Source organism: Anolis carolinensis, chromosome 1, assembly GCF_035594765.1.
Source record: "Anolis carolinensis isolate JA03-04 chromosome 1, rAnoCar3.1.pri, whole genome shotgun sequence".
NCBI lineage: Eukaryota > Metazoa > Chordata > Lepidosauria > Squamata > Dactyloidae > Anolis > Anolis carolinensis.
Window position 1 is genome coordinate 326,054,301 of NC_085841.1, and position 27,107 is coordinate 326,081,407.

A 27,107-nucleotide genomic window follows, 5' to 3' on the forward strand; every position below is an offset into this window, starting at 1 on the left:
GAAAATGGGCCCTTAAGTAATATGGCTGCTGCAGGCCTTTGCAACTGCCCTATTTCTGGAGATGACCTGCATAGGTCAGCTGATGCAGTTGGAGCGCTCTGATTGGCTGAGGAGGCTTTAAGCGTGATTCTCTCTTTGAATGTTCAGTGTCTTATGAGAGGTAACTATAGGTATGTCGCTGTCTTCGTTCAGTCAGGTCGGTTGGACGGTGTTTAGTCATGTTCTTTGGGAGGTATTGAAAGGTTTGGCTCAATGCTGCGGAATCAAGGGATGTGTAGTTTTGTAAAGAGTACTGGATTTCCAGGATTCCATAGCATGGAGCCATAGTAATTAAAGTGGTCTCAAACTGGATTAATTCTGCAGTGAGGATGCTCTCATAGTCTCTCAGGCCCCTTCCACACAGTTGAATAAAATCCCACGTTTTCTTCTTTATTCTGGGTTACATGGCTGTCTGGAAGGGCCCTCAGGCAAAATTGATGGGATAAATTTGGGAGGAGGCGAGTCAGTTATACACTTGTTTGAAGCCAGTGGAAGAACTCCAGCATATAAATAAATGTGTTATTTGAAAAGCATAGAAAACTCTCTGGAGGATAGACCCCTGCAATAAGACAAAAGAGAAATCTGGGATGCATAACTCACCCTGACTGAGTTGCTGTAAGTTTTCCAGACTATGTGACCATGTTCCAGAATTTATTTATTTTTATTTACATTACTTTTACCCCGCCTTTCTCTCCTAGGACACTCAAAGCGGCTTACAGGAGAAGCATTCCCTCCTGACGTTTCACCCACATCTACGGCAGGCATCCTCAGAGGTTGTGAGGTTTGCTGGAAACTAGGCAAGTGTGGTTTATATATCTGTGGAATGATGTCCAGGGTGGGAGAAAGAACTCTTGTCTATTGGAAGAAAGTGTGAATGTTGCAGTTGATCACCTTGATTAGCATTGAAAAGCCTTGTAGCTTCAAAGCCTGGCTGCTTACTGGCTGGGGGAATCCTTTGTTGGAGGTGTTAGCAGACCCTGATTGTTTCCTGTCCGGAATTCCACTGTCTTCTGAGTGTTGTTCTGTATATACTGTCCTGATTTTAAAGTTTTTGAATACTGGTAGCCAGATTTTGTTCATTTTCATGGTTTCCTCCTTTCTGTTGAAATTGTCCACATACTTGTGGATTTCAGTGGCTTCTCTGTGTAGTCTGACATGGTGGTTGTTAAAGTGGTCCAACATTTCTGTGTTCTCGAATAATATGCTGTGTCCACATGAATTCATCAAGCACTCTGCTATGGCTGACTTTTCTGCTTGAATTAGTCTGCAGTGCCTTTCATGTTCCTTGAACCTGTAAGCCGCCTTGAGTCTCCTTGGGTGAGAAAAGCGGTATAGAAATGACATAAATAAATAAATAAATTGTCTTTGGGCAATGCTGTGTTTGGTGGTCCCTATATAGACTTGTCCACAATATTAAAACATCTGGGCGTTGCCTGGGCGACGTCCTTGCAGATGGCCAATTCTCTCACACCAGAAGCGACTTGCAGTTTCTGAAGTTGCTCTTGACACAAAAACAAAAAAAAACTGCATGGTATACGGTAGACTCCTGCAGACGTGAGAGGATCCCTCTTGAAGTTGTGGATTAACAATATCTGGAGAGTTGCATGCTTCCTATCCCTGTTTAGGAGTAATTCTCATTAGACTTACTTTTGAAGATACATGTATAAGATTTTGTGGTATGAAAAGCTGAAATCCTTTAATAGCAATATCTTTGGTTTTGTTTTATCTTTGATTTGTATCTATTTGTATTACAGTAAAAAGATTTTCTCATGCTGGATCTAGACTGCCAAATAATGCAGTTTGAACTGCATTATATGGTCAGTGTAGACCCACATAATGCACTTTGAACTGCATGAACCGCATTATGGGGGTCTGCACTGACCAGTTCCAATTACATTATTTGGCATTATTTGGCATTGCTTGATGGAATATCAGGTTAATGATAGTGTCCAAGAAAGTGTCCATGATAGCACTGAGATCCAGAGACGTTGTTGACCAAACAGACAAAAAAACTGAACTAGCACGAGGGGCTTGTTATTAGGATTGTTTTCTTGATTTGTCAAGGAGACTTTTTAAACTGAGAAAGTATTACTCTTTGCAAATCCTGGTAATCTTCTAATTTCTTAGAGCTTTTAAAACAGATTTTCCCATAGAAGATGATTCTGCAGAGGGTTTCAAAAAGATGAACCCAATTTGAAATCACTATATCTGTGAAATCACGAACCAGCCATGAATGAAACTGTTATCACTTGAAAGGGTGGGACATAGAGCTGAAAATTTGTAGTGATATACTTGTATTGATTCACTCTTGCTGACCAGCAGAACACAAAATGCCTTATATTGCAGATGGTCATCTTGCGAATGATTGAGGCTAGAGGCTGTTTGTGCACTGGGCATCTAGCAGTAATCATTGGAAAGTCTATGCCCCACCCTTTCAATGGGTAAGCATTTAATTCATGGTTGGTTCTTGTTCATAGAAATATAGGGATCTTTAAATCGAGTGCATCTTTTTGATACATCCTGGCATACTGCTGAACATCGAAGAACAGGAATTCTGTTGTAGAAAATAAGACACGGAAGCTTTAATAGGCAGGCATGAGCGGGTATATGTTGATTACTGTTTGCAAAGATATATTTCATTTAGTGACAAATTGAAGATTCATTGTATGTTTCCCTTTTTATGTAGCCTGACCTGATTTGACTGAAGAGCTCACATCATTTTGCATACTGCAGCATTCAATTGTGAAGATACGGCGAGAATGTTAAAGAAGAGCTCATATCACACCTTCTTTACATTTTGAAATAATCATGAAGACTATAAAAACTGACTTAGTTTAATGAAACATAACTGGTTGCCTGTGTCATATTTCTCGGTTGTGGCAAGGCTTTCAATATATTTTATATTCCATTAATCTCTAGGTTTATCACATCTAGATTTTCTCTTTCAGTTTTTCAGCATCATGTTTTCTATTCAAACAAGCGGTAGTGTTTTACAGACACTACTGAAGAACCACCACACGTTTTATCTTATGCCAAGATCTCAACAATTGCCTGCTGTTTTTAAGTGTTTCATATTTACCACATCCTATCAGAGGGCAAAAAACCCAGTAGATCCCAAAGCAGGCACTGCCATGTGGAGATCTAAAGGAAGAGATGAAGGAAAAGAGGAGAGAAGGACCGGAAAAGATTACTCTTCTTCTTTCAATGTGTTTTCTGCTGGAGCCTCCAAAAAGAGAGCTGTGCTTCTTGCAGCCTTGTCAAATGGAGAGCAGCCTGTTATTTCCAGTAAGAAGACAACACTCTCCCCTCCAGAAAAGCCCCTAAGTGCTGAGGAGTGGGGAAAGTTGATGGAAGAATTTCAGGGAATTAAACAGTTTGAAGAGTTCATGTTTGCGCAAATGATTGCTCACAATAGCCCCATAGATGTGGCCAAGTCCTTACTAGCTGCAGTGGCACAGCGAGATGGAGATATTGGGTATAACCTTCTGGTGAAATACTTGGTTCTGTGTGTTTCTCAGAAGCAGACAAAGGAGATTTATGATGTTCATGACATTTTGAAAGCCAGATTTAAAACTTTAGAAACATCAGCATCTAGTCTTCTCATCAAAGGCCTGAGTGATTCACAGCGTTGGAGGGACGCCTTGGTACTGCTAGAGGAAATAAAAAAATTCATAATCCCTTCAAAGGGAAACTATGGAGACTGCATCAAGGCAGCACTTGCAAACCGGGAAATAAATACTGCATGCATGTTATTTCATGAGATGCTAGCTAAGAATGTGACACCAAACTTAGATGTCCTGCAGTTTTTCTTTGATACTGGCAAATGTGTAAACGATACTGATTTTAAAAATGAACTCATTTACATCCTTAACTATTTAAGAAATAATCAAGTATATCCTGGAGAAGCTCTTATGGAAAGTATAAAGCACTGGTTTGAAAGGTGAGTAAGTCACTGATTATTTTCATTTAGCCAGATTCTTGTATAATGATTGTCTTCTATGAAAATTGAATCATATGAGCTTGGCCTACTGATCCATTTATCTAAAGGTATCTGACATTTATCTATTTGTGCCTTTTATAGGTTATAGTAAATTATTGGATTTGATGTTGTGTGTCTTCAGGTTGTTTCCAATTAATGGCAGTCTTAAGGCAAACCTGTCACAGAGTTTTGATTGAAAAGTTTGTTCACAGGGGGCTTGCCTTTGCCTCCTAAGGGTGAGAGTTCAGTAGTTTTCTGTGGTCAATTGATTCTTTGTACTCTGGACTCCAGAGTCCTATTCCAATGCATAACCACTAGACCACATTGGCTATGCAATGCTATGATATGACCACAATATTTTTTTGTGAAAAGAGACTTCATGAATAAAGCACCTTTATCAAGAGACAGGGAGAAAAGAACTTCTTTCCGGCTCTTAGTGTGTTTGTGTTTTGGAGGTGTGTGTATCTCTATCTCTATATTTATATCTTTGCTGACATAAAATAAATTAATTGAAGACATTGCAGCACACCTATTTGTTTTAGAAGTCTGTGTCAAATGTGCTTATAACTGAAGTTGTACATTTGATTGTATATTTCAGAGATGAGAATTGTACAGTTCTCCAGAAGCTGTAGATTGTGATTTCTCATGTTCCCTATCTACTGTCTAGGGTAGCTAAGAGATGCAATTCAAGAATGGTTAACAGGCTGCATAATTAACATCCCTCTTCTGTACATGCTTGTTTAAAAGTAAGGTTCATAATACTGAAAAAGCTTTACTTACAGGAAGGATGGTAGACATAGTTTTCATGTAATGTGAGGGGGTGTTTCTTTTGGCCATGGTTAAATTGATTTATTTGTTAACGTTTGTGCAATCTTCTGTAGCATTCCAGGAGAAAAGTGGAAGGGGAACTTAACTACTGTGAAAAATAGGTAAAGCTATGTCTTAATTTCAATATATCTAATATTTTTGTTTTTTTAGATTTTTCTGATACATGTCTCAAAGTTATATTACATTAAGTACTATTGATGTCATCCGATCAGTTCTCTCTTCATGTCACTTTTTAAGTGACCTAACTTTTTGGTGAGGCAATCAGTGGCTAGGTAAAATGAGCTTCCTCTGACATGATTAAAAACAAGATTGGAATCATTCACTTCCATTTTTAATTACAGTTTAGCATTGTGTCTGAATTTTAAAAAGCCCTGGTTGATCTTAATTATGATTTACTGAAAAACATCCATTTCAGGCCATGAGTTATATAGCTGGTGTGTTTCAGTAAACTATAATTAAGACTGGCTGTAGTCTGCATTTTGATGCAGAACTGCAGTTTTTGGGAAGCCAGAAGTCCAAATCTCTTTATGACTTGCTGGAGGAAGAAGCATAGATGCTCCATCTTGACCAGACTCATTCAGGTCAAAGCCATACTTCATGTATTCACATGAGGCCACTGGAATATTGTCCTGCAAGATTAGGATTGCTAGAATCAAATGTTTTTTTCTACTACCATATTCCCAAAGGAGATCTTTGCCTGCCTGGTTACCAGGTGTGTGCTTAAATATGGGGCCATTTAGCTTATTATATTAGGAGGAATCAACTTTTGACATGCTGCTGTTTTATACATTGCTGATAAAGCCATTGTTGTGTGATTTTTATTGGTATGGTAGTGGAAAGTGCCCATCTTGTGAGCAGTTCTTGGAAAGTATTAATTTGACCGAAGAAGAATATGACATTCTTAAAGAAAAAATAATAAAGGATGTTATACATGGGACTGACACATTTCGGAAAACCACTCCCCAGGTAAGTTGCACTATTTAATATCTCTGCTATGCTACCATTGCTGAGAGATCATTTTATGTTTAAAATGTGTTTAAGTGGAGATTAGATGGCCATCTGTCAGAAGTTCTTTGATTCCTGCAAGTAGAGGGATGGACTGGATGGCCTTGTGGTATTTTCCAACTCTATTTATATGATTCTCTTTTTGCCCATCTATATTGGGGCATATAGCTGAAAGGTCTCCCATTCCACACTCTTGAGAGCTAATAGCATCTAATAGCATAACAAATATCATCAAATTTATGTTTACTATAGAATGAAGTGTGTGCATAAGCTACGTTATGTCATCTTATGAAATGTCAGGCAGCTGAATAGTTCTTAAGTTCTTAAGTAGACATTAGAAATAGTCAGGCTTTTGATACTACTTTCTTTTTTTGTTTTTTAATTTTATGCATCATAAGCATTTCTGAAAAGTTTTTGCAGATGAGACATGGTGGGGTCTCACCAGGTTTATTGCATGATTTTGAGCACATAGTTCTATATTATCAGTAGTAACTTGGCAGTTATTCATGGATTTGTCTACTTGGTATTTTGTGCAATTCAAACATCCCAAGATACAACAGAACTTATAAGTTCTGTGAACACTAACCATTAGCAATAGTGACAAATACTGTCTGAAATGGCAGTTCAGCAACATCTGGAAAGCCATGGGGTGCTCATCCTTGTATTAAATGAAAAGATATTTAGGAGTTAAGAGATTCACATTATATTTTTATGCATTCTTAGGATGGAAAAAACCCACTAGGTGGTGCTGATGTTGCAGTTTTCATATGTTAATGACTAGCTATTACACAAATTATGGAGATGATGATCTAGGATTTTCCAAACGTTAAAATATACATGTTGCAGTTTAATCTATTATATTCATTGGATTACATCATTTTTAATCAGAACCACACGATGTAACATCCTTGCACTTTCTACACTTTTCAGTATTCCATAACAGAAACTATAATGTATTGACTATTTTAAAGAGTAGTAATCCTTCTCATAATGTGGTGACCTAAGGGGAAAGACAAACACTTAGAATTAAGCATTTCTCAGATAAATTATGACAGTTATGGGAAAATATTTCTGCCCATTGACTGCTGGCTTCTGTGACTAAGTGGAACATTTCTGTTTAGAGTGATATACTTTTGAATACTAATTAATAAATGGTAGGATAAACATTAAGTAAAAATTGTTTCATTCACATCCTCCTTCTAGGCTTCCTAGGGGCATCTAACTGTAGACTGACTTAGTTTGATTCAGCGTGTCTACTTTTCTTTGATTCAGCATGGCTACTCAGAAGACACACTTTTCTGGGTAGAACTATTAAATAATCCTGTCTTAAACCTTAGAAAATTGCTGCCGGTCATAATTAACTGAAGTGGTCTAGACAGACCAATGAATTTGTACTGATAAAATGTAAGTTTTAATTCCTGGGTTAAAATTGACTATTGGAGATAGGTCTTTAATTGTGTTTTGCATTCTGACAGCTTATTTAGCTGTCAAATCTCTTTCGCAGATCATTCCACAGTCCCAGGGTGATCGATGAAAATATCCTCTGGGTGACAGTTGCCAGTCGGGTTCTGGCTGGTTGAAGTAAACTTCCCCAAGAGGATCTAAGTGTAAATAGTAGATTATATGGGAGAAGTGGACCTCCAGGTAACATGGATCCAAACCATGTAGATAAGACAATAAGAAAAGCATAACCAAGCTCTGTAAATATAGGGTGTGGGCAGGGACGAAGTTCAATGTCAATCTGAGTCCAAATGTGATAACAGGTAAACAGACCTAGGGGAAACTTCTCTTCAGGTGCTGCTTCCAACCTCAGCCTTATTTATTACTCTTCATGCCTCTGAGAAGCCAACGCTAGGCACAAGGGTTTTCTAGAGGGAAACACTGATGAAATCAAGCCTGACAGAAGCCTTCCCACTAAACCTGCAAAGTCTTTGTCTCAGGAAGTTGGAAAAGGCTCTTCCATTGCGGTAAAGAAGCCCAATAGCTCTATTTGGGTTATAGAGCATACATAGCCCTTGTGGAAGTGATTGTAACTGCATGTCTTTTTATTTTAATACCCATTAGGGTGATCTGCATTTGTAATCAGGTGGATATACACATGTTCATTCTTGCAAAGCCATGGTGACTCGCTTTAAGACACGTGCACACATCATTGGCATTCCCCTCTCTATTTAGTCACACTGGTGCTTTATGTGTATTAAATGTAAATTAATTGTTGAGCATGAATCCATTATTGTTAGTTCTCTATGGGATCACTTTTATTGTACAGGGTGTTTGGAAAAAGAACTCCCTATTTACCATTTAATTAAATGGTGGAATAGGGAGTTCTTTTTCAAACACCCTGTACTACCATTTTTTTTTTAGATAACCACTGTTAGAAAGAGTATTTACAATATATGTTTTTCAGCCAAGACATAATTAAGGTTCTAAACCTGACTCACACACACTATGAAGAAGGTACACTTCTAATGAATTGCAATTTGGGTTTGTTATCAGATTGTTGTTTTGTGTGCCTTCAAATCATATTTGACTTATGGTCATTGTCAGGCAACATGAGCCTGGCAGGATTTGTTCAGTTGAAATTTGCCTTTACCTTTGCCTTCCTGAGATTGTGACTTGCCCAAGGTCACACAGTGGGCTGCCACGATTTGAATCCTAGTCTCCAGAGTCATAGCCTAATATTCAAACCATTGACCTTGCTGGCTGACTTCCAGATTAAGCTTTTATGTACAAATACCATGCCACATTTACAAACGTTTACAGGAAACCCATACAGCAGTGTCTTCAATTTGCAGCTCTCTAATATGTTGTTCTACCATAATGACTGTCTTTTTTAATTGCTAGAAATTACTGTACAGTTCCGTTTGGTTAACATATACATTTAGCTAGCATTGTCTGGGCTGTTATAGTGCAGTTAGTCATGTTAGATGTACTGAATTTAGAATATGAAGACCTACAATATTTATTCCATTAAAGAAGCAAGTTTTGATAATCCTAGTATCCAAAAGAATAGACTAACAAATGAATACATTGCTAAGCTTGTTTTTATTTTACAAGATTGCTGGCTCCTCAATCAAGAAATGCACATAATCAAGACACAGTAGGATAAGTAGCTTGTGCCCCAAGACTTACATCTATTCTTTAGTGTAGTAGAAAGTTCAACTGGTTGTAGTAAGTCAAATTTTCTTCCCAGTTTCAAATGATATTAATAAATAGTGGAGATAGTGAGCGAAGCTGAAGGCATTACAGTTAGACTCAATGAAAGAAAGCGTAACTGTTGATATAAGATATGTCAGGTACAGGTTGTTTAGATAAGAGTCTTAAAACTAGTGTTCTTTCACGTGTTTCTGGTGAAATGTAAGTCATATATATACATTGTTACAAACATTTCATTAACAAAAATATCCACAAACTTTGAATCTCACATTTACACTTCATGGGCTAAATCAGATGACTTGATTTACAGCACTGGAAATTTTTTCAGTTCTGTGTTTTCTAGAAAATCCAAATTGCTATTATTAGTGCTAGAAATCCTCTCTTTGGATTCCTTTAAAAAAGGGAATGCAAATTCTGTAAACTTCAATTAGTGGGGTAAATAGGCTTTAGCTGGAAAGTTCAAATACAGTAGAGCAGGGGTCCTCAAACTTTTTAAGTGGAGGGCCATTTATGGTCCCTCAGACTGCTGGGGGGCCGGATTTTCAGTTGAAAAAAAACCAAACCCAAACAAATTTCTATGCACACTGCACATGTCTTATTTGTAGTGCAAAAAATCCCCAACATTTATTTATTTATTTACTACATTTATACCCCACCCTCTTTCACCCCGAAGGGGACTCAGAGCAGCTTACAAGTTTTATGTACATATAATATATTATATCATTAGCATAGCACAATATTAGCATTATGTATTACTATATTGTACTATGGGGCCTCCAGTGACACAGTGGGTTAAACCGCTGAGCTGCTGAACTTGTGGACCAAAAGGTCGCAGGTTTGAATCAGGGGAGCGGAATGAGCTCCCGCTGTTAGCTCCAGCTTCTGCCAACCTGGCAGTTCAAAAACATGCCAATGTGAGTCGATCAATAGGTGCCGCTCCAGCGGGAAGGTAACGGAGCTCCATGCCATCATGACGGCCACATGGCCTTGGAGGTGTCTACGGACAACGCCGGCTCTTTGGCTTAGAAACTGAGATGAGCACCAACCCCCAGAGTCAGATACGACTGGACTTAATGTCAGGGGAAACCTTTACCTTATTGTACTATACCAATATACTGTAATATTATTAGTAATATTACATTTGATATATAATATATAATAAATATTATTATATTGTATTATTATTAGTATTATATTGTATTACATTATAATATTCGTATCAATATTATATGTATACACAATATATTATATTATTACCATAGCACAATATTAGTAAATGAAAGAACAATACAATATTTAAAAATAAAAACAATTGTAACCAACATACAGTAAACCTATCAGGATTTCAATGGGAAGAGTGGGCCTTCTTCTGGCCAATGAGATAGTCATGTTAAGTAGGATTGTTGTTGTTGTGTGCCTTCAAGTCATTTCAGATTTTGGAGGAGCCTAAGTCCAAAGCTGAGGGCAGGGGGACACGTAAATGACCTTGGAGGGCCGCATCCGCCCACCGGGCCTTAGTTTGGGGACCCCTGCAGTAGAGTCTCACTTATCCAAGACTTGTTTATCCAAGGTCTGGATTATCCAAGGCATTTTTGCAGTCAATGTTTTCAATATACAGTATCATTGTCAAGGACAGAACGCCACAAGATTCAAAGTAACAGAGTTTATTAGATTACAGAACTCAAAAATGCCCGTAAAACACAAGGGCCAGGCAGTTTTTGCCTTTAGGAGCAAAAAGGGGCAAAAGTAAATGTTCAAAAGATAAACCGGATTAAACCGGAGTTTAATCCGGGTAAAAACAAACTGCTTGCTTCAGCCTGGGTATAAACGAAACGAAAGCCAAGGAACAAAAGATACAAAGAATGCAACTAATTGGCAGCAGATTCCTCTCTGCTGCCAACACTGTGCTTAGAGTAACTTGCGTCGCTCCCCCACACACACAGCAGACAGGATCTCCAACACGAGTAAATCAGCCAAGGATTGTAGCAGTTGAGTAGACCAGTTCCGTTCCGTAGATCAAAGCCAGAAGCAGACGTTTGTAGTTTTTCCAAGTCCAAGAAGGGGGGAAGACAAGCCGTGGTCAGTTCAGTCCGAGTTCTCAAAGCAGGAGATGGCGTCCGTCAAGAAGACGACGGAGGGTCAAGCTAATAAGAGTAAGCACAGGTTTGCACAAACAAATGCCCACACAATCCCTCCCGCCGTCTGACCCTGGATTCCAATCAACTTACGTCACAGCACAGGAAAGCACACAAGTCTTCAGGGAAGCGTCCCACACACACACGGATCCCAAGCGTTTGCCCAGATTACCTTGCCCAACGCAATTTGCAATTGCTCCCAAGTCCCATTTTATGCCAGTTACAAATCTTCATCACTGTCAGCTGTCCTCCTTAACCCGGGCGTTTCCTCATCACTTTCCTCGTCAGAGCTGGAACACCTCTGACTACGCCCAACAGCATCTCCAGCTGTGGATCCCGTCCCATCCCTCCAGCTAAACCATGGGTCTAATCCTGAAGGTCCCCATTCATCTTCTGTCCCATCATGGCCAGTGGCACCCACTTCCTCCCTTACCCGAGTCCAATCCATCTCATCCTCCTCTGAGCTAACCAGCCCCTCCTCCATTCTCTCCGTAAACCCTTCGAAAGACTCCTCGTCAGATGGTGCTGCAAATATGTCTCGCAGTCTTTTTCTCTCTCGCTCCTCGAGAGTATCTGACTCTCGAGGAGTCTTACGCCCACGTCTGTCAGTAACAGAGCCATGAGGCTCAATCATAACACTATCCCCTCTCACAAAGGCCTCCTCCCCCGATGGCGGAGAAGTGGCAGTGATACCCTCCGCTATAGCACCACGACGACTAGAGGTATCAAGTTTCAACAGCGAACGATGAAAGACTGGATGGACCTTTAAACTAGACGGTAAACGCAAACGAAACGCAACAGAAGAAATCTTTTTAACGATAGGAAAGGGACCCAAATACCGAGGCGCAAACTTTCCCCCAGCCTGTTTAATATGTTTGGAAGATAACCACACCAAATCCCCTTCTTCCAACTCCTCCCCTGCCTGCCTGTGGCGGTCAGCCTGAGTCTTCTGCGTTGCCTTAGCTTCCAACAGTAAGCGACGGGCAACATCATGCAATGCAGCCATTTCCGAAGAGCGGTACACAGGGTCCGAAGAGACCACATTGGTCGACGGCGCCACACCTCCCCGTGGGTGAAAACCATAAGTTAGCTCAAATGGCGTATGCTGACTAGACGTGTGCACCGCATTGTTGTAAGCAAATTCCGCCACCGGTAACCACTTTACCCAAGCCGTGGGTTGATCTAAACAAAAACAACGCAGATACTGCTCTAAGAGCCCATTAACCCGTTCCGACTGTCCATCCGTTTGCGGATGGAAAGCTGAAGACACGTTTAACTTAGTCCCCAAACACTCATGGAAGTGTTTCCAAAAGCGTGACACAAATTGCGGAGCCCTATCTGAAATAATCACCTCGGGTGCTCCGTGCAAACGATAGATGTGCTTAGTAAATAGTAAGGCCAACGTAGGGGCCGCCGGAATGGTTGAACAAGGAATAAAATGAGCCAGTTTACTAAATAAATCCACCACCACCCAAATACAAGTATAACCCCCAGACTTAGGCAAATCTGAAATAAAATCCATGGAAATGATTTGCCATGGCCTCTCCGGAACAGGTAAAGACGATAACAACCCTCTAGGGCGCCCAACAGGCGTCTTACTCTGCTGACAAACGGCGCAGCTGTCACAAAAGCGCAGAATGTCTTGCCGCATCTTTGGCCACCAGTAGCTCCTGGTGATAAGCTGTACGGTCTTGAACCTGCCAAAGTGCCCAGCCATGGGTTCGTCATGGTGGGCTCTAATCACCTCCAACCTGAGGGTCCCTACTGGTACGTAAACCTGCCCCCTACGCACCAATACCCCGTCTTGATCCTGGAGATGCGGCAGTATGGTACGGTTACCTGCAGAGAGCAGCATCAGTTGCTCCTGAGTCCACACATCATCCTTCTGAGCCTCAAGGATCTGGTCATGTAACCCAAGCTCATTATCTACAACACACAGAGAGGCAGTAGGCAAGATGGTCTGACATACTACCTGCTCATTGGTCTTAAATTCCGGCTTGCGGGATAAAGCATCGGCCCGCAAGTTTGCCTTCCCCTCCACGAACTGCACCTTGAAGTTAAACCTGGAGAAAAACAAAGCCCAGCGGATTTGACGCTGGTTTAACTTCTTTGCTGTTTGCAAGTGCTCTAAGTTCTTGTGATCAGATCTGACCACGATCTGGTGCCGTGCCCCTTCAAGCCAGTGCCGCCACACCTCAAACGCCACCTTAATCGCCAACAACTCCTTCTCCCATATGGTATAGTTCTGCTCGAAGGGTGTTAGTTGCCGCGAGTAAAATCCACAGGGACGCAAGGTCCCTGAGGAATCCTTCTGAGACAATACAGCCCCCAACGCGTAGCTAGAAGCGTCCGCTTCTACCACGAACGGTCTGTCAACATCAGGATGGGTTAGTATGTTGTCCGATTGAAAACTAGACTTTAGTTGTAGAAACGCCTCGTGAGCTTCCCGCCCCCACACAAATGGCTGTTTCTTGCGCAGAAGCTGCGTCAAAGGTACCGTGAGCTTTGCAAAATTCGGAATAAACTCCCGGTAGTAATTAGCGAAACCCAAGAACCTTTGTACATCCTTCTTAGTTTTCAGCTCCTGCCATGAGTTGACGGCGTCAACCTTATGTGGGTCCATTTTAAGTTCCCTACCTGACACTACATGACCTAGGAACTCCACTTCAGGCACATGAAAGACGCACTTGGAAGCCTTGGCGAAAAGCCCATTAGCCCGCAGTCGGTGCAGAACCTGCTTGACATGTTGACGATGTTCTTTCTCGTCCTTAGAAAAAATCAAGATATCATCCAAATAAATCACTAAAAATTGGTCAATTAGGTCCCTGAACACATCGTTCATGAACCTCTGGAATACCGCAGGAGCATTACAAAGCCCAAAAGGCATGACTCGGAACTCGTGGCATCCGAAACACGTGTTAAATGCCGTCTTCCATTCATCCCCTTCCCGTATACGGATTAAATTATAGGCCCCCCGCAGGTCAAGCTTGGTAAAGACCTTAGCCCCTTGCACCCTTGATAACAGTTCCGAGATTAAAGGCAGCGGGTACCTATCCCGAATGGTGTATTTGTTTAGGATCCGATAATCGCAGACCAACCTAAGTTCCCCAGTCTTTTTGGCTACAAAGAATACCGGTGCCGCAGTTGGAGAACTAGATGGGCGAATAAACCCCTTGGCTAAATTTTCATCTAGAAACTCCCGCAAAGCTTGCCTTTCCGGTACAGTCAAGGCATACAGCCTCCCTGCTGGCAGTTTCGCACCTTCTGCCAACTTGATGGCGCAATCATATGGCCTGTGCGGTGGTAATTTGTCCGCTTCTCTTTTACAAAATACATCAGAGAACTCCCCATACTCAGCAGGCACTCCCTCCATATCAGAATGAGTAACATTTAGAGTGCAACAATCCTGCCTCTTTAAGATCACTTTACGTGTTGCCCAATCTACTTGTGGGTTTACTACAGCTAGCCAATCCATCCCCAGGATCACATCATATCTAGGCAAGCTCGTAATATCCCACACAAACGTTCCCGTTACTCCCTGCACCTCCCACGTTACTGCTGAGGTTTCATGGTTAACCACCCCAGTCTCCAGCAGTCTCCCATCTGCTCCTTCCACCCACACGTCGCATGCCTTGCGCACTCTAGGAATGCCATGCTTCTTAGCAAACTCAATATCTACATAGGAGACCGTAGCCCCTGAGTCCAGCAGTGCCAAAGTAGAAACAAGTTCCCTTCCCCCAACAGATAATGTAATGGGTACGAAAACATGCTTCCTCCCCTCAGTTGACTGCTTGAGGAGCCCTAGTGCGTTGGACTCACGTCGCACTAGGGCTGGCCTTTTCCCGAAAGCTGGGAAGGTTTCACATTACAATTTTTGGCAAAATGCCCAGCATTCCCACAGTACAAACACAAGCCCAGCTGCCTCCTACGGCTCTTTTCCTCTGTAGACAGCTTTTTAAAGACCCCAAGCTCCATGGGCTCTTCCCCCATCACCACAGGTGCCCTGGTTACATGCATGGGTGGCGCACACATTGCTTTTGAGTGTTTACGAGCCTCGAACCTTGCGTCTAAACGCAGCACCTTAGCTACTAAGGCGTCCCAGCTTTCAGCCGGCTCCAAGCGTGCTAATTCATCCTGGAGCATATCACTTAACCCGGCAGTAAATAAAAGCATGAATGCATTTTCCCCCCAATCCAGCTGGTGGCGATACAGGTTAAACTTATTTAAGTAATCCAAAACAGTCCCCTTTCCCTGTTTCAACCGATACAGAGCCCACCCAGCGTTCTCCGTGCGGAGAGGATCCCCAAAAGTATCAGTTAACAACTTTTTGAAATTATTCAAATTGTCCTTGACTGGGTCATTTCCCAAAATTAAATTAGTGGCCCATTGTCCTGCGGGACCGGTCAACAAACTCAAAATAAAGGCCACCTTGCTAGTGTCTGTAGGAAAAGCATGAGCACTGAGCTGAGAAAAATAAAGCTCCACTTGTGCCAAAAAGGTTGGCAACTTGCACCTGGTTCCGTCAAAGCGTTCAGGAGTCAAAACATGTCCTTTCACAGCCTGAGCTGTTTGGATAACGGTAAAAGCCGTTTGCAATTGGTCTACTTTGGCCCTTAACTCATCCATCGTCTTCCTGACGGGTTTATTGCTGCAATAAACTTTTTATGGGCGTTGGGCAATCTGTCAAGGACAGAACGCCACAAGATTCAAAGTAACAGAGTTTATTAGATTACAGAACTCAAAAATGCCCGTAAAACACAAGGGCCAGGCAGTTTTTGCCTTTAGGAGCAAAAAGGGGCAAAAGTAAATGTTCAAAAGATAAACCGGATTAAACCGGAGTTTAATCCGGGTAAAAACAAACTGCTTGCTTCAGCCTGGGTATAAACGAAACGAAAGCCAAGGAACAAAAGATACAAAGAATGCAACTAATTGGCAGCAGATTCCTCTCTGCTGCCAACACTGTGCTTAGAGTAACTTGCGTCGCTCCCCCACACACACAGCAGACAGGATCTCCAACACGAGTAAATCAGCCAAGGATTGTAGCAGTTGAGTAGACCAGTTCCGTTCCGTAGATCAAAGCCAGAAGCAGACGTTTGTAGTTTTTCCAAGTCCAAGAAGGGGGGAAGACAAGCCGTGGTCAGTTCAGTCCGAGTTCTCAAAGCAGGAGATGGCGTCCGTCAAGAAGACGACGGAGGGTCAAGCTAATAAGAGTAAGCACAGGTTTGCACAAACAAATGCCCACACAATCCCTCCCGCCGTCTGACCCTGGATTCCAATCAACTTACGTCACAGCACAGGAAAGCACACAAGTCTTCAGGGAAGCGTCCCACACACACACGGATCCCAAGCGTTTGCCCAGATTACCTTGCCCAACGCAATTTGCAATTGCTCCCAAGTCCCATTTTATGCCAGTTACAAATCTTCATCACTGTCAGCTGTCCTCCTTAACCCGGGCGTTTCCTCATCACTTTCCTCGTCAGAGCTGGAACACCTCTGACTACGCCCAACAGCATCTCCAGCTGTGGATCCCGTCCCATCCCTCCAGCTAAACCATGGGTCTAATCCTGAAGGTCCCCATTCATCTTCTGTCCCATCATGGCCAGTGGCACCCACTTCCTCCCTTACCCGAGTCCAATCCATCTCATCCTCCTCTGAGCTAACCAGCCCCTCCTCCATTCTCTCCGTAAACCCTTCGAAAGACTCCTCGTCAGATGGTGCTGCAAATATGTCTCGCAGTCTTTTTCTCTCTCGCTCCTCGAGAGTATCTGACTCTCGAGGAGTCTTACGCCCACGTCTGTCAGTAACAGAGCCATGAGGCTCAATCATAACAATCATGATATTTTGGTGCTAAATTCGTAAATACGGTAATTACAGCATAACATTACTGCGTATCGAACTACTTTTTCTGTCAAATTTGTTGTATAACATGATGATTTGATGGTTAATTTGTAAAATCATAACCAAATTTGATGTTTAGTAGGCTTTTCCTTAATCCCTCCTTATTATCCAAGATTATCCAAGGTTCTGCCGGCCCGTTTAGCTTGGATAAGTGAGACTCTACTGTATATATGAGCTGTAAGGCAATTCAGTTGCAAGATTGTAATCCAATCTTGGCAGAAAAGCAGGATATTAACTGAACAAATAAAATATATACACCCAGCATAAGTCAACAGTTTGTCATATACAGATCTGAATATACATTTCTAGAGGCCCTGCCCCCATCAATGCCCCCCACCTTTATTTGTGATTTTTAAAATTGTGTCAGAATCGAATTGAGAATATACTGCAAGTCGCTTCTGGTGTGAGAGAATCGTGATGAAACAGTAGGATACGAAACATTGCTACTTTGCATTCTCTCCTGCTAAGCAGAGCTTGATTGAAAAACTGTCTCCAACTGTTTATCAACCTAAAACTAGGAGAAAATGCTGCTAGAACATCACACAGTGATTCTGGCTGTTAAAGCCTTCGGCAATACTAATAATCTCTATTGACATATCTAGTCTTGTGTTCTCTGCTCGCTGCTTCTAACAGTGCACATTAAGGACAGTAATGCACTCCACTTGTCATTTGACTTTTTCATATTAATTTGAATGTAATGTTGGTTAACAATCATCTTCCACTGATTTGTTTGTTAGGCAAAGGAGTGTGCTAACAACTTAATGAGCCATTATGATTCTGTTCTGTTTCCTTCCTCTTCTCAGCATTCCATTTTCAAAATCAAACCTTTTAAAAAAAAAGTTTCAACCCAATTTAATTGCTCATTTTTCCCAAATACTATTTAAAAATCTTATACAAAAATTAATCTCCTTCTTCCTAGATATGTCAGATCTTTCTTTTCTCATTCATACTACTTTCACAGAAAAATATTTGTGGAGCTTGTTTCCTAAAAGTGCCAAATCCATCTGAACAAATTTGACGGGAAATGAAAAAAAAGCATCCTAAGGATATGCATTATTTTGCTATAAAATGCAATTTTCCAAGCCCTGTACTGAAGTGATATGATACATTAGATACATTAGATCTATACATAATATTCTATTCCTAGCCAACAATGTGCTGCACCTTTAACTCATTTTTCATTTTTTCTTTTTGGTTCTGGCACCTTTTGGAAACAACCTCCGCATATAAGGGTTTATGCTAACCTTTTAATTCTCAAATCTATTGGTAACCACACCTGATTAGACACTGTTAGAAAAAAGATAATATAGTCATAAAGTTGGAAGAGACCACATGGGCCATCTAGTCCAACCCCCTGCCATGCAGGAAAAGCACAATCAAAGTAGCCCCAACAGATGGCCATCCAGCTTCTGTTTAAAAGCTTCCAAGGAAGGAGCTTCCTCCACATTCCAAGGCAGAGAGTTCTACTGCTGAACAGCACTTACAGTCAGGAAGTTCTTCCTAATGTTCAGGTGGAACCCACTGCTCCGAGTCCTAGTTTCCAGGTCAGCAGAAAACAAGCCTGCTCTCTCTTCCTTATGACACCCTTTCAAATATTTATACATGGCTAACATGTCTCCCCTCAATCTTTAAGTCGCTCTTTAAGCATGGTCTACAGCTCTTTTATCATTTTAGTCGCCCTCCTCTGTACATGTTCCAGCTTGTCAATATCTCGAATTGTGGTCCACAAAATTGGACACAGTATTCCAGGTGAGGTCTGACCAGAGCAGAATAGAGGCTCACCATTACTTCCCTTGATCTAGAGCAGTGATTCCCAAAGTGGGCGCTACTGCCCCCTGGTGGGCGCTGCAGTGGTCCAGCGGGGTGGTGATGGCACCTATTAGGAGATGGGGCAGGACCAGGGGAGGGGCCCAAGTGCTGGAGACAGGGCTGAGCCCCTGAGGCGCCTGTTAGGACATGGGGTGGAGCTAGAGGAGTGGGTGTTGCCTCTCCCCAAGAGCGCGAGACAGGGCTGAGCCTCTGTATACCTCCCCTGAGGCGTTGGTGAGAACACGGGGGCGGGGTATAGAGGTTCAGCCCCGTCAGGCACTTGGGAAGAGCCCCCTCCCCCTCCTCTAGCCCCGCCCCCTGTGTCCAGGACAGGGATAGCTCAGCCCAGCCTCAGAGTTCGTAACTCTGCCCATCCCAGTCCTGGCCCCGCCCACCTCCCACTCCCAGCCCTGCATCTTGGACTAGGGGAGAGGCTGAGCCCTGCCCTCTTGAGCAGGAGCCACGCCCACCCCTCTAAGCCACGCCCACCCCCTTTCTAGGGGGCGCTGAGTCATATTTTTTCTGGAAAGTGGGCGGTAGGCCAAATCAGTTTGGGAACCACTGATCTAGAGCAGGGGTCCTCAAACCTTTAAAGCAGAGGGCCTGTCCACAATCCTTCAGACTGTGAGGGGCCGAATTATCATTTGGGGAAAAAAAACCCAAATTCCTATGCACACGGCATATATCTTATTTGTAGTGCAAAACAACAACAATAACAATGAAAGAACAATACAATATTTAAAAATGAAAACCATTTTAACCAACATAAAGCTATCAGGATTTCAATAGGAAGTGTGGGCCTGCTTCTGGCCAATGAGATAGTCAGGTTAATTAGGATTGTTGTTGTGTGTCTTCAAGTCATTTCAGACTTTGGGCGAGCTGAAGTCCAAAATTATTTATTTATTCATTTACTACATTTGCTACATTTATATCCCACCCTTCTCACCCTGAAGGGAACTCAGAGCAGCTGTATGTACATACAGTATATTTTATTATTAGCATAGCACAATATTAGCATTATATATTACTATATTGAACTATACCACTGTACTGTAATATTATATGTAATATATAACATATAATTAATATTATATGGTATTATTATTCGTATTATATTGTATAAAATGATAATATCAATATCATATGTGTCAAAGACAGAACGCCACAAGATAAAAGATAACAAAGTTTATTGGAGTTACAGAACCAAAAATGCCCGTAAAAGACAAGGGCTAGGCAAACACTGGCCTTAAAAGTAAAAAGAGACAAGAAAAACGTTCAAAAGATAAACCGGATTAAACCGGAGTTTAATCCGGGTTAAATCAAAACAGCTTGCTTCAGCCTGGGAATAAACAAACAGAAGCTGGTGAACAAAAAGTTCAAAGGAATGCAACTAATTGGCAGCAGATGCTTCTCTGCTGCCAAGAGCTATGTTTGAGTAACTTAGAGGTTACTCCTCCACACAGCAGGCAATTTCCCGATACAAACACAGCAGACGAGGGCAGAAGCAGTCAGCGAAGTCCCAATCCGTTCCGAAGGTCGTAAGGCAGATGCAGACGTTTGTAGTTCACCAGTTCCAACGATAGACACAGGTAGGAGAATCCGAGGCCGTAGTCAGTTCAGTCCGTAAGTCCAGAGTAAGCAGATGGCGTCCGTCAAGAAGACGACGGAAGGTCAAAGCTATTAAGATTAAGCAGAGGTTGCACAACAAAACCCCACACAATTCCTCCCGCCGTCTGAGCCCAATGTCCAGGATAACTTACGTAGTCAGCAAACGAATCACACCTGTCTTCAGGAAAACTTCCCACACAGATCCCAAGCGTTCGTCCAGATTACTTTGCCCAACGCAATTTGCTATTGCTCCCAAACCCCATTTTATGCCAGTTACAAGTCCTCATCGCTATCAGCTGTTCTCCTTAGCCCGGGCGTTTCCTCATCACTTTCCTCATCAGAACTGGAACACCTTTGACTACGCCCCACAGCATCCCCAGCTGTGGATCCCGTCCCATCCCTCCAGCTTGTCCACGGGTCTAATCCTGAAGGTCCCCAATCGCCTTCCATACTATCATTGCCAGTGGCACCCAAATCCTCCCTTACACGAGTCCATTCCATGTCATCCTCTTCCGAGCTAACCATCTCTTCCTCCATTCTCTCAGTAAACCCCTCAAAAGAATCCTCGTCAGATGGTTCTGCAAAGATATCTCGCAGCCGCTTCCTTTCTCGCTCCTCGAGAGTATCTGACTCTCGAGGAGTCTTACGCCCACGTCTCCCAGTAGTAGAGCCATGAGGCTCAACCATAACAATATGTATATACAATATATTATATTATTAACATGGGTATATAAAATATTATATTATAAATGTGGGTGGGGGCCAGGTAAATGACCTTGGAAGGCCTTAGTTTGGGGACCACTGATCTAGAGTCTAGACACTATTCCTTTTGATGCAGCACAAAATCACATTGGCTTTTTAACTGCTACATCACATTGTTGGCTAATGTTTAACCTGTGGTCCACTAAGATTCAAAGATCCCTTTCACATTCACTGTTGTTGATCCAAGTGTTGCCCATCCTGTATCTGTGCATTTCATTTTTTCTGCCTAAATCTTGTATCCTATCCTACATTTCTCCTTGTTAAAATTCATTTCGTTGTTTTAATCTGTTAAGGTTGTTTTGAATTCTGATTCTGCCTTCTGAAGTATTAACTATACCTCCCAATTTCGTGTTATCTGCAAACTTGATGTTGTATTGATCCTATCCAGCAACTGGGACAAATTGTTTTTCAATGTTGTTTTGCAAATTGAGTTAAAATGTTTACCAGGTCATATAATATTCAATAATTTTCCTGATTCAGTTGTTCTGTTCTGGCTCAGTTCATTAGTGAATCTCTGGCAACTAGTAGATGAATATGGGCGACCTCTGTCGTCTTCTTGCATATCTTCTTAATCCAGTTTATTTATTGTCACCTACTCATTTTGATTCCTTCTTACTCTTCCTCACTATATTCTTCATGTTCCTTTTATTCCATATTGATCTAGGGTTGGCTTCCTTTTGGTCTTTCAATAAAGGCTATTTGGAGTGTTGGCAAAGCGTCCCAAGACATCAAACAAATGTATCAGGATTTATTTATTCAATTTTAAAAGGGCCCTCAAGGGCATGTTGCAGATGATAGTAATCTTGTATGTAATCTAATACTATGTTTAGCAATAATAATACATATAAACAGGTACACATATGGTGTTTCCAATTAAACTAAAACAATTATTAAGTACTGAAGCCAATAAAACATTTAATTTTTTATTTATTTAAAAAATAAAGCAGATTTTAAAGTTTAAGTGAAATAATGACAGAATTATAAAAGTTGGTCAATTCACTGAAGCCCTCTCAAATAAACAAATCATCCTGTGTTTAACACAAAATGCAAGTCTGTAGATTTCCACAGTAAAGATATAACAACCAGAACAGCTCTAGTTTTTTTAATGCTGACCAGTTTTTAAAAACATAAGGAAAAAAGAATCTTATGGCATCTTTAAGCCTAATCAATTTATTTTAGCACAGGCTTTCATGAAAAATACTTTTCCTTTTCTAAAGAACTTGGAGTAGAACCCACTCAAATGATTTCAACTTGTAGGAGTATAGGAAATAGCTCATAGAAAGTGGTGGAAATTTCTGATGTCTGTAAACAATCAAACATACATAATTTGGGGAGGGGGAGTCCCAACTGGTAATATGAGAATGTCTTTCCCACACAATATACCCTTACATGATTTCATTAGTCATTTTAAAAAATAAATATTTTTCTGAATGCATAATATAGTCTACGCTGGCTATCATTTACCCAGTCATTCCCTCTTAATAATAATAATAATAAATTTATTCTTATATCCCGCCCCATCTCCCCGAGGGGACTTGGGGCGGCTCACAACAATAATCAAAACAGTGACAAATTACACATTGTAAAATCAAACATGAAAAGCAGTCATACAATCAATACATACATCACATGTTAAAAACAAGGAGATAAAACAGTTCTAGGCCGAAATAGAAGGCTTCTGTAGCTTCGTGGCAGAAGTATTCAGCAAGATATCAATAATCATGGCAGAACACTCTCTAATTAAATTAAATGGGCAGACAAATCAACCCCCAAAAATTAGTCGTCGAAGGCCCTCTGGAAAAGCCAGGTTTTAAGGCTTTTTCGAAAGGCAAGGAGGGTGGGGGCCTGTCTAATCTCCCTCGGGAGTGAGTTCCAGAGGCGGGGGGCCACAGCGGAGAAGGCCCTCTCTCTCGTCCCCACCAGCCGCAACTGCGAAGGTGGTGGGAGCGAGAGGAGGGCCTCCCCCTCTTGACATTTAGCATAGCATCCAGCCTAAAAAAGAGTCCTGTAAAACTAACTGACCCTTGTAACATTTTAATAGCAATCCCAGATTTGTAAAAAAAGAGAGATAACTATGTTGGCTGTAATTAAATCAAAAGTATTTGGTCAGTATCTTTATTAGGCCAAGTCCTCAATGGGCAAGATGGTAAACAAAATATAAACATCTAGTTATACTCTTATGTTGGATAATGTGAAGAGACTGCTTGACTTTATCAGATACTGAGATGCTTTCCAGTTGTATCTTGGACTCTCCCAAGGGCTGCTATGGTGTAGAAACAAACAAGAGTCAATCTGAACTTTTTGAAAATCAAAAATCCACCTATTTTAGAGTTACCTCCTTCCTTAATCAAAACACATACTTTATATACTCACTAGCTGTGCCCGGCCACGCGTTGCTGTGGCTTTTTTTTAGTGATGTTGGTCAATCTACATTGGGTTTTATTTTTGTTGTGACCATCAACAAAAATTATACAGTATTATTTATTCATTTATTACATTAAAGACATATGATAGGATATTACGCTATAACATATACGACTATTTCACAATATTAGTAGTAATATATATATATATATATATATTGTTTTGTTTTGTTATTAGTATTATATTGTAGTGTATTATAATATTATTAGCAGTATTATATGTATATACAATGTATTGTATTATATATGTATTGTATTATTATATATATTAATATATTGCAAATTGGCCCCAGAGTACGGAATGGCCTTGTAGTTTCAAAGCTTGGGTGGTTCCGTGTGTTAGAGGGGGGGAATGCTTTGTTGGGAGGTGCTAGGTGGTCCTGATTGTTTCCTGGATGGAATTTGTGTGTTTTCAGACTGTTGTTGTTTATTTACTGTGCTGAGATGAGAGAGTGATGAGTACGGAATGGCCTTGTAGGTTCAAAGTGTGGGTGGTTTCCTGTGTGAAGGGGGGAATCCTTTGGTGTTCTCGAATGATTATCAGTATTATACTAATAATAAATTAGTATTATTATTGGTGATTATTACATTCTTAACTGATGATCAGTTATTATATTAATAATTATTACAGGGAAGGGAAAGGTGAGGGCGATAGGGTTTGAGAGGGGAAAAAGGGGGGCTTCTGAGGCATTGGAGGGGTTGTAATTTGTGGGTGAGAACAACAACAACAACAATAACAACAGAAAAGGGGGAAGCTCAGCCTGGGCCAACTTGGGCCTTCCCTTGACTTGTTTTGGGCGCCAACTTCCACCCTTCCTGGCCTGGGGCTCTTTCCTTTTCCCCATCAGCCGTTTAACCGGGTGAGGGGGAAAAGGGCGGGCCCTGAGGCCGGGAAGGGCGGGGGTTGGCGCCCCAAACAACTCGAGGGGAGGTCCAGGCCTGCTCGAGGGCCGTGCCCTCCTCTTCCCCCCTCACCTTGAAGAGCTTGAAGACCTCCGAGAAGAACCGAGAAGGGAGGAGGAGAGAGGGTGAGGCGGGGGGGGCTCCGCGGGGCCTTCCTCGCATTGGGGGGAGGGGAGAGGGGCGGGAGGAGGGGGCCTGAACGGCAACCGGGGCCCTCCATGGGCCCTGAGGGGGGAGGACATTGAGGGGGAGAGGGCAGAGAGCGACGTGAGGCCCGCACGCCTCCCAGCGCGGCCTCCTCCATCCCGCGCCCAGCAAGGAATCGGCCTTCCTGCCTTCCTTCCTTCAGCTCTGAGGCGAGGTGTGTGTGTGCGCGCGCGGGAAGGGATGGGGGGGGGGTGCGCGCAGGCGCACATCGCCTGTTGCAGTTTTTGGCCGTTTGTGGCCCTGTGATTGTGTTTGTCATATAAATCTTACTGGAGCCACGCGTGCGCCATAAAGGTTTGAAGCATGGTGTTTTTGCGCATGCGTACTTAGTTTTGGCATTTTTTGGTGTTGTGATAGTATTTTATGTGTAAATTTGTTGTATCTTACTGGAGGCGGGGATGATGGATTGCGTTGCCAATTTTCGAGTTTGGGGGGGCTGTAGATTTGTTGTTTTGTCCATCGCCGTGATGCCATCACTCTTTTATATATATAGATGTATAAATCTAGAAATTTTAGTACAGAAATTAACCCAAAAAACCTGGGTTGACTTATCCATGGTTCTTATAAAAAAAAGGAACTATCCTGTACTTTAAAGCAAAATCTTTGTCCATCCTGGGAAAACATAAACAAAGTACAGTAGAGTCTCACTTATCCAAGCCTCGCTTATCCAAGCCTCTGGATTATCCAAGCCATTTTTGTAGTCAATGTTTTCAATATATTGTGATATTTTGGTGCTAAATTCATAAATACAGTAATTACAACATAACATTACTGCATATTGAACTGCTTTTTCTGTCAAATTTGTTGTAAAACATGATGTTTTGGGGCTTAATTTGTAAAACCATAACCTAATTTGATGTTTAATAGGCTTTTTTCTTAATCCCTCCTTATTATCCAAGATATTCGCTTATCCAAGCTTCTGCCGGCCCGTTTAACTTGAATAAGTGAGACTCTACTGTATTGATCCCCTCTTTTCTCAGTGCTGTGGCATTACTTCTGGACTTTTTGAATGTCTGGGTGGGGAAATGGTGGGGGCCAGAGGCAGCAGGTGGTGTTGATGCTTTCCTCTTTCTGCAGAATGACCCAACATGAGTCATACCAAAATCCATAATTTTGCCCCCAAAACTATCCTTGACCTATACATGAGTTTATACAATAGGTCCATTGTTAGCTAGAAAACAAACGAGAAAATAAATTAGACAGTATTATATTAACAAATTTGAGGGTAATTTTAAATGGTATATTATTCTAATCCTGAATACAATAAGTCTTTTGCGCATCTCTTTTGTTGTTGCTAGATTACCTCTCTAGCCTAATTCTTTTAATTAAAAAGACCCCTAATCATTGGAAAACTGATATACCGTACTTCAAATTGAGACAGCAGGCTTCATATTCACCTATTTTTCAGGGAATACATTCAGGCTTCATGGGACTGAAGAAGCATTCTTTGTTATTATAAACAGGATTGTCTCTTTAGTTCCTTGTCTCTATCATAGCTCCAGGACCATGACATTTAGATATACCTTGAAGATTTTTTTAATGGTTACTTTATTTTAGGTCGTTTAAATCTATCTATAATCTGCACTGCCATCAAAAAAAGGCAGTATTCCCTAATCAGGTGTCTTCAAAAAGTTGGGTGAGAGGGAGAGAAGGCCCTGTTATCTAGTAAGAGGGAAGGTAGAAGGAGACTGAGTAGAGCAAAAATTTGGATCAGTGAGCGGCTTTGTGTGTTAGAGGAGAGGAGAAGGTCTGGGTGGATGAGAAAGTAAGAACACAAAGTTTCATTGTGTCAGTTAGACATTTTACTGTTGTGTGTGTATGTGTCTTCAAGTCACGTGTTGACTTATGGTGACCATATTCATTTGGTTTTGTCACAATGCTTACACTGTAGACACTTAGGAGCCATTTTGTGTACGTGTCCACATCATACTCTCAAAATTCCAAATTTATATTCAATTCCAATAAAATATGGGACCACATGTATTCTAAGTACTCTGTCCCTTGGGTCCCTTCTTACTCTAACTGTAATTCTGACTGTAGAATAAGAAGGAATTTAAGGGAGAATTTCTTCATAGTTATAACTAGAACAAAAGCAGACAGTTTTGGGTGGGCTGTTAGGGAGTCCCTGACTAGATACTCTCTGATGAATATGTTTGCAGTAGCAGTAACTATTGTCTGCTGGAAAGACCTGTTGCTATGTTTGTGGTGTTCATGCAGGATTTATATCTAGGTATGTTCTTGGAAACAGGTCACAGCAGGTTGCCCAAAGACTAAGTATTTGCAGTCAGTTCTGTTTTTCTTTCATGCTACAAAAATGTCAGGGATAATTAGGAGGTTTTGGTTATATACGTGTGA

The 27,107-nt window shown here is 41.6% G+C and overlaps 1 protein-coding gene across 5 annotated transcripts in view; it reads left to right on the forward strand.

Annotated features, from left to right (window-relative positions):
* The first annotated feature begins 2 nt into the window (after positions 1–2).
* prorp (protein only RNase P catalytic subunit) overlaps positions 3–27,107 on the forward strand; it is a 71,708-nt gene continuing 44,603 nt past the window's right edge. Inside the window, exons 1-5 of one of the 5 annotated variants that reach the window (XM_008103383.2) lie at positions 3–170; positions 738–836; positions 2,726–3,979; positions 4,900–4,947; positions 5,680–5,812. In XM_008103383.2, coding sequence (XP_008101590.1) covers positions 3,000–3,979; positions 4,900–4,947; positions 5,680–5,812 — 1,161 coding nt within the window. In that variant the 5' untranslated portion in view covers positions 3–170; positions 738–836; positions 2,726–2,999. The other 4 variants (XM_062968265.1, XM_062968267.1, XM_062968266.1 and 1 more) reach the window with 4 other exon arrangements.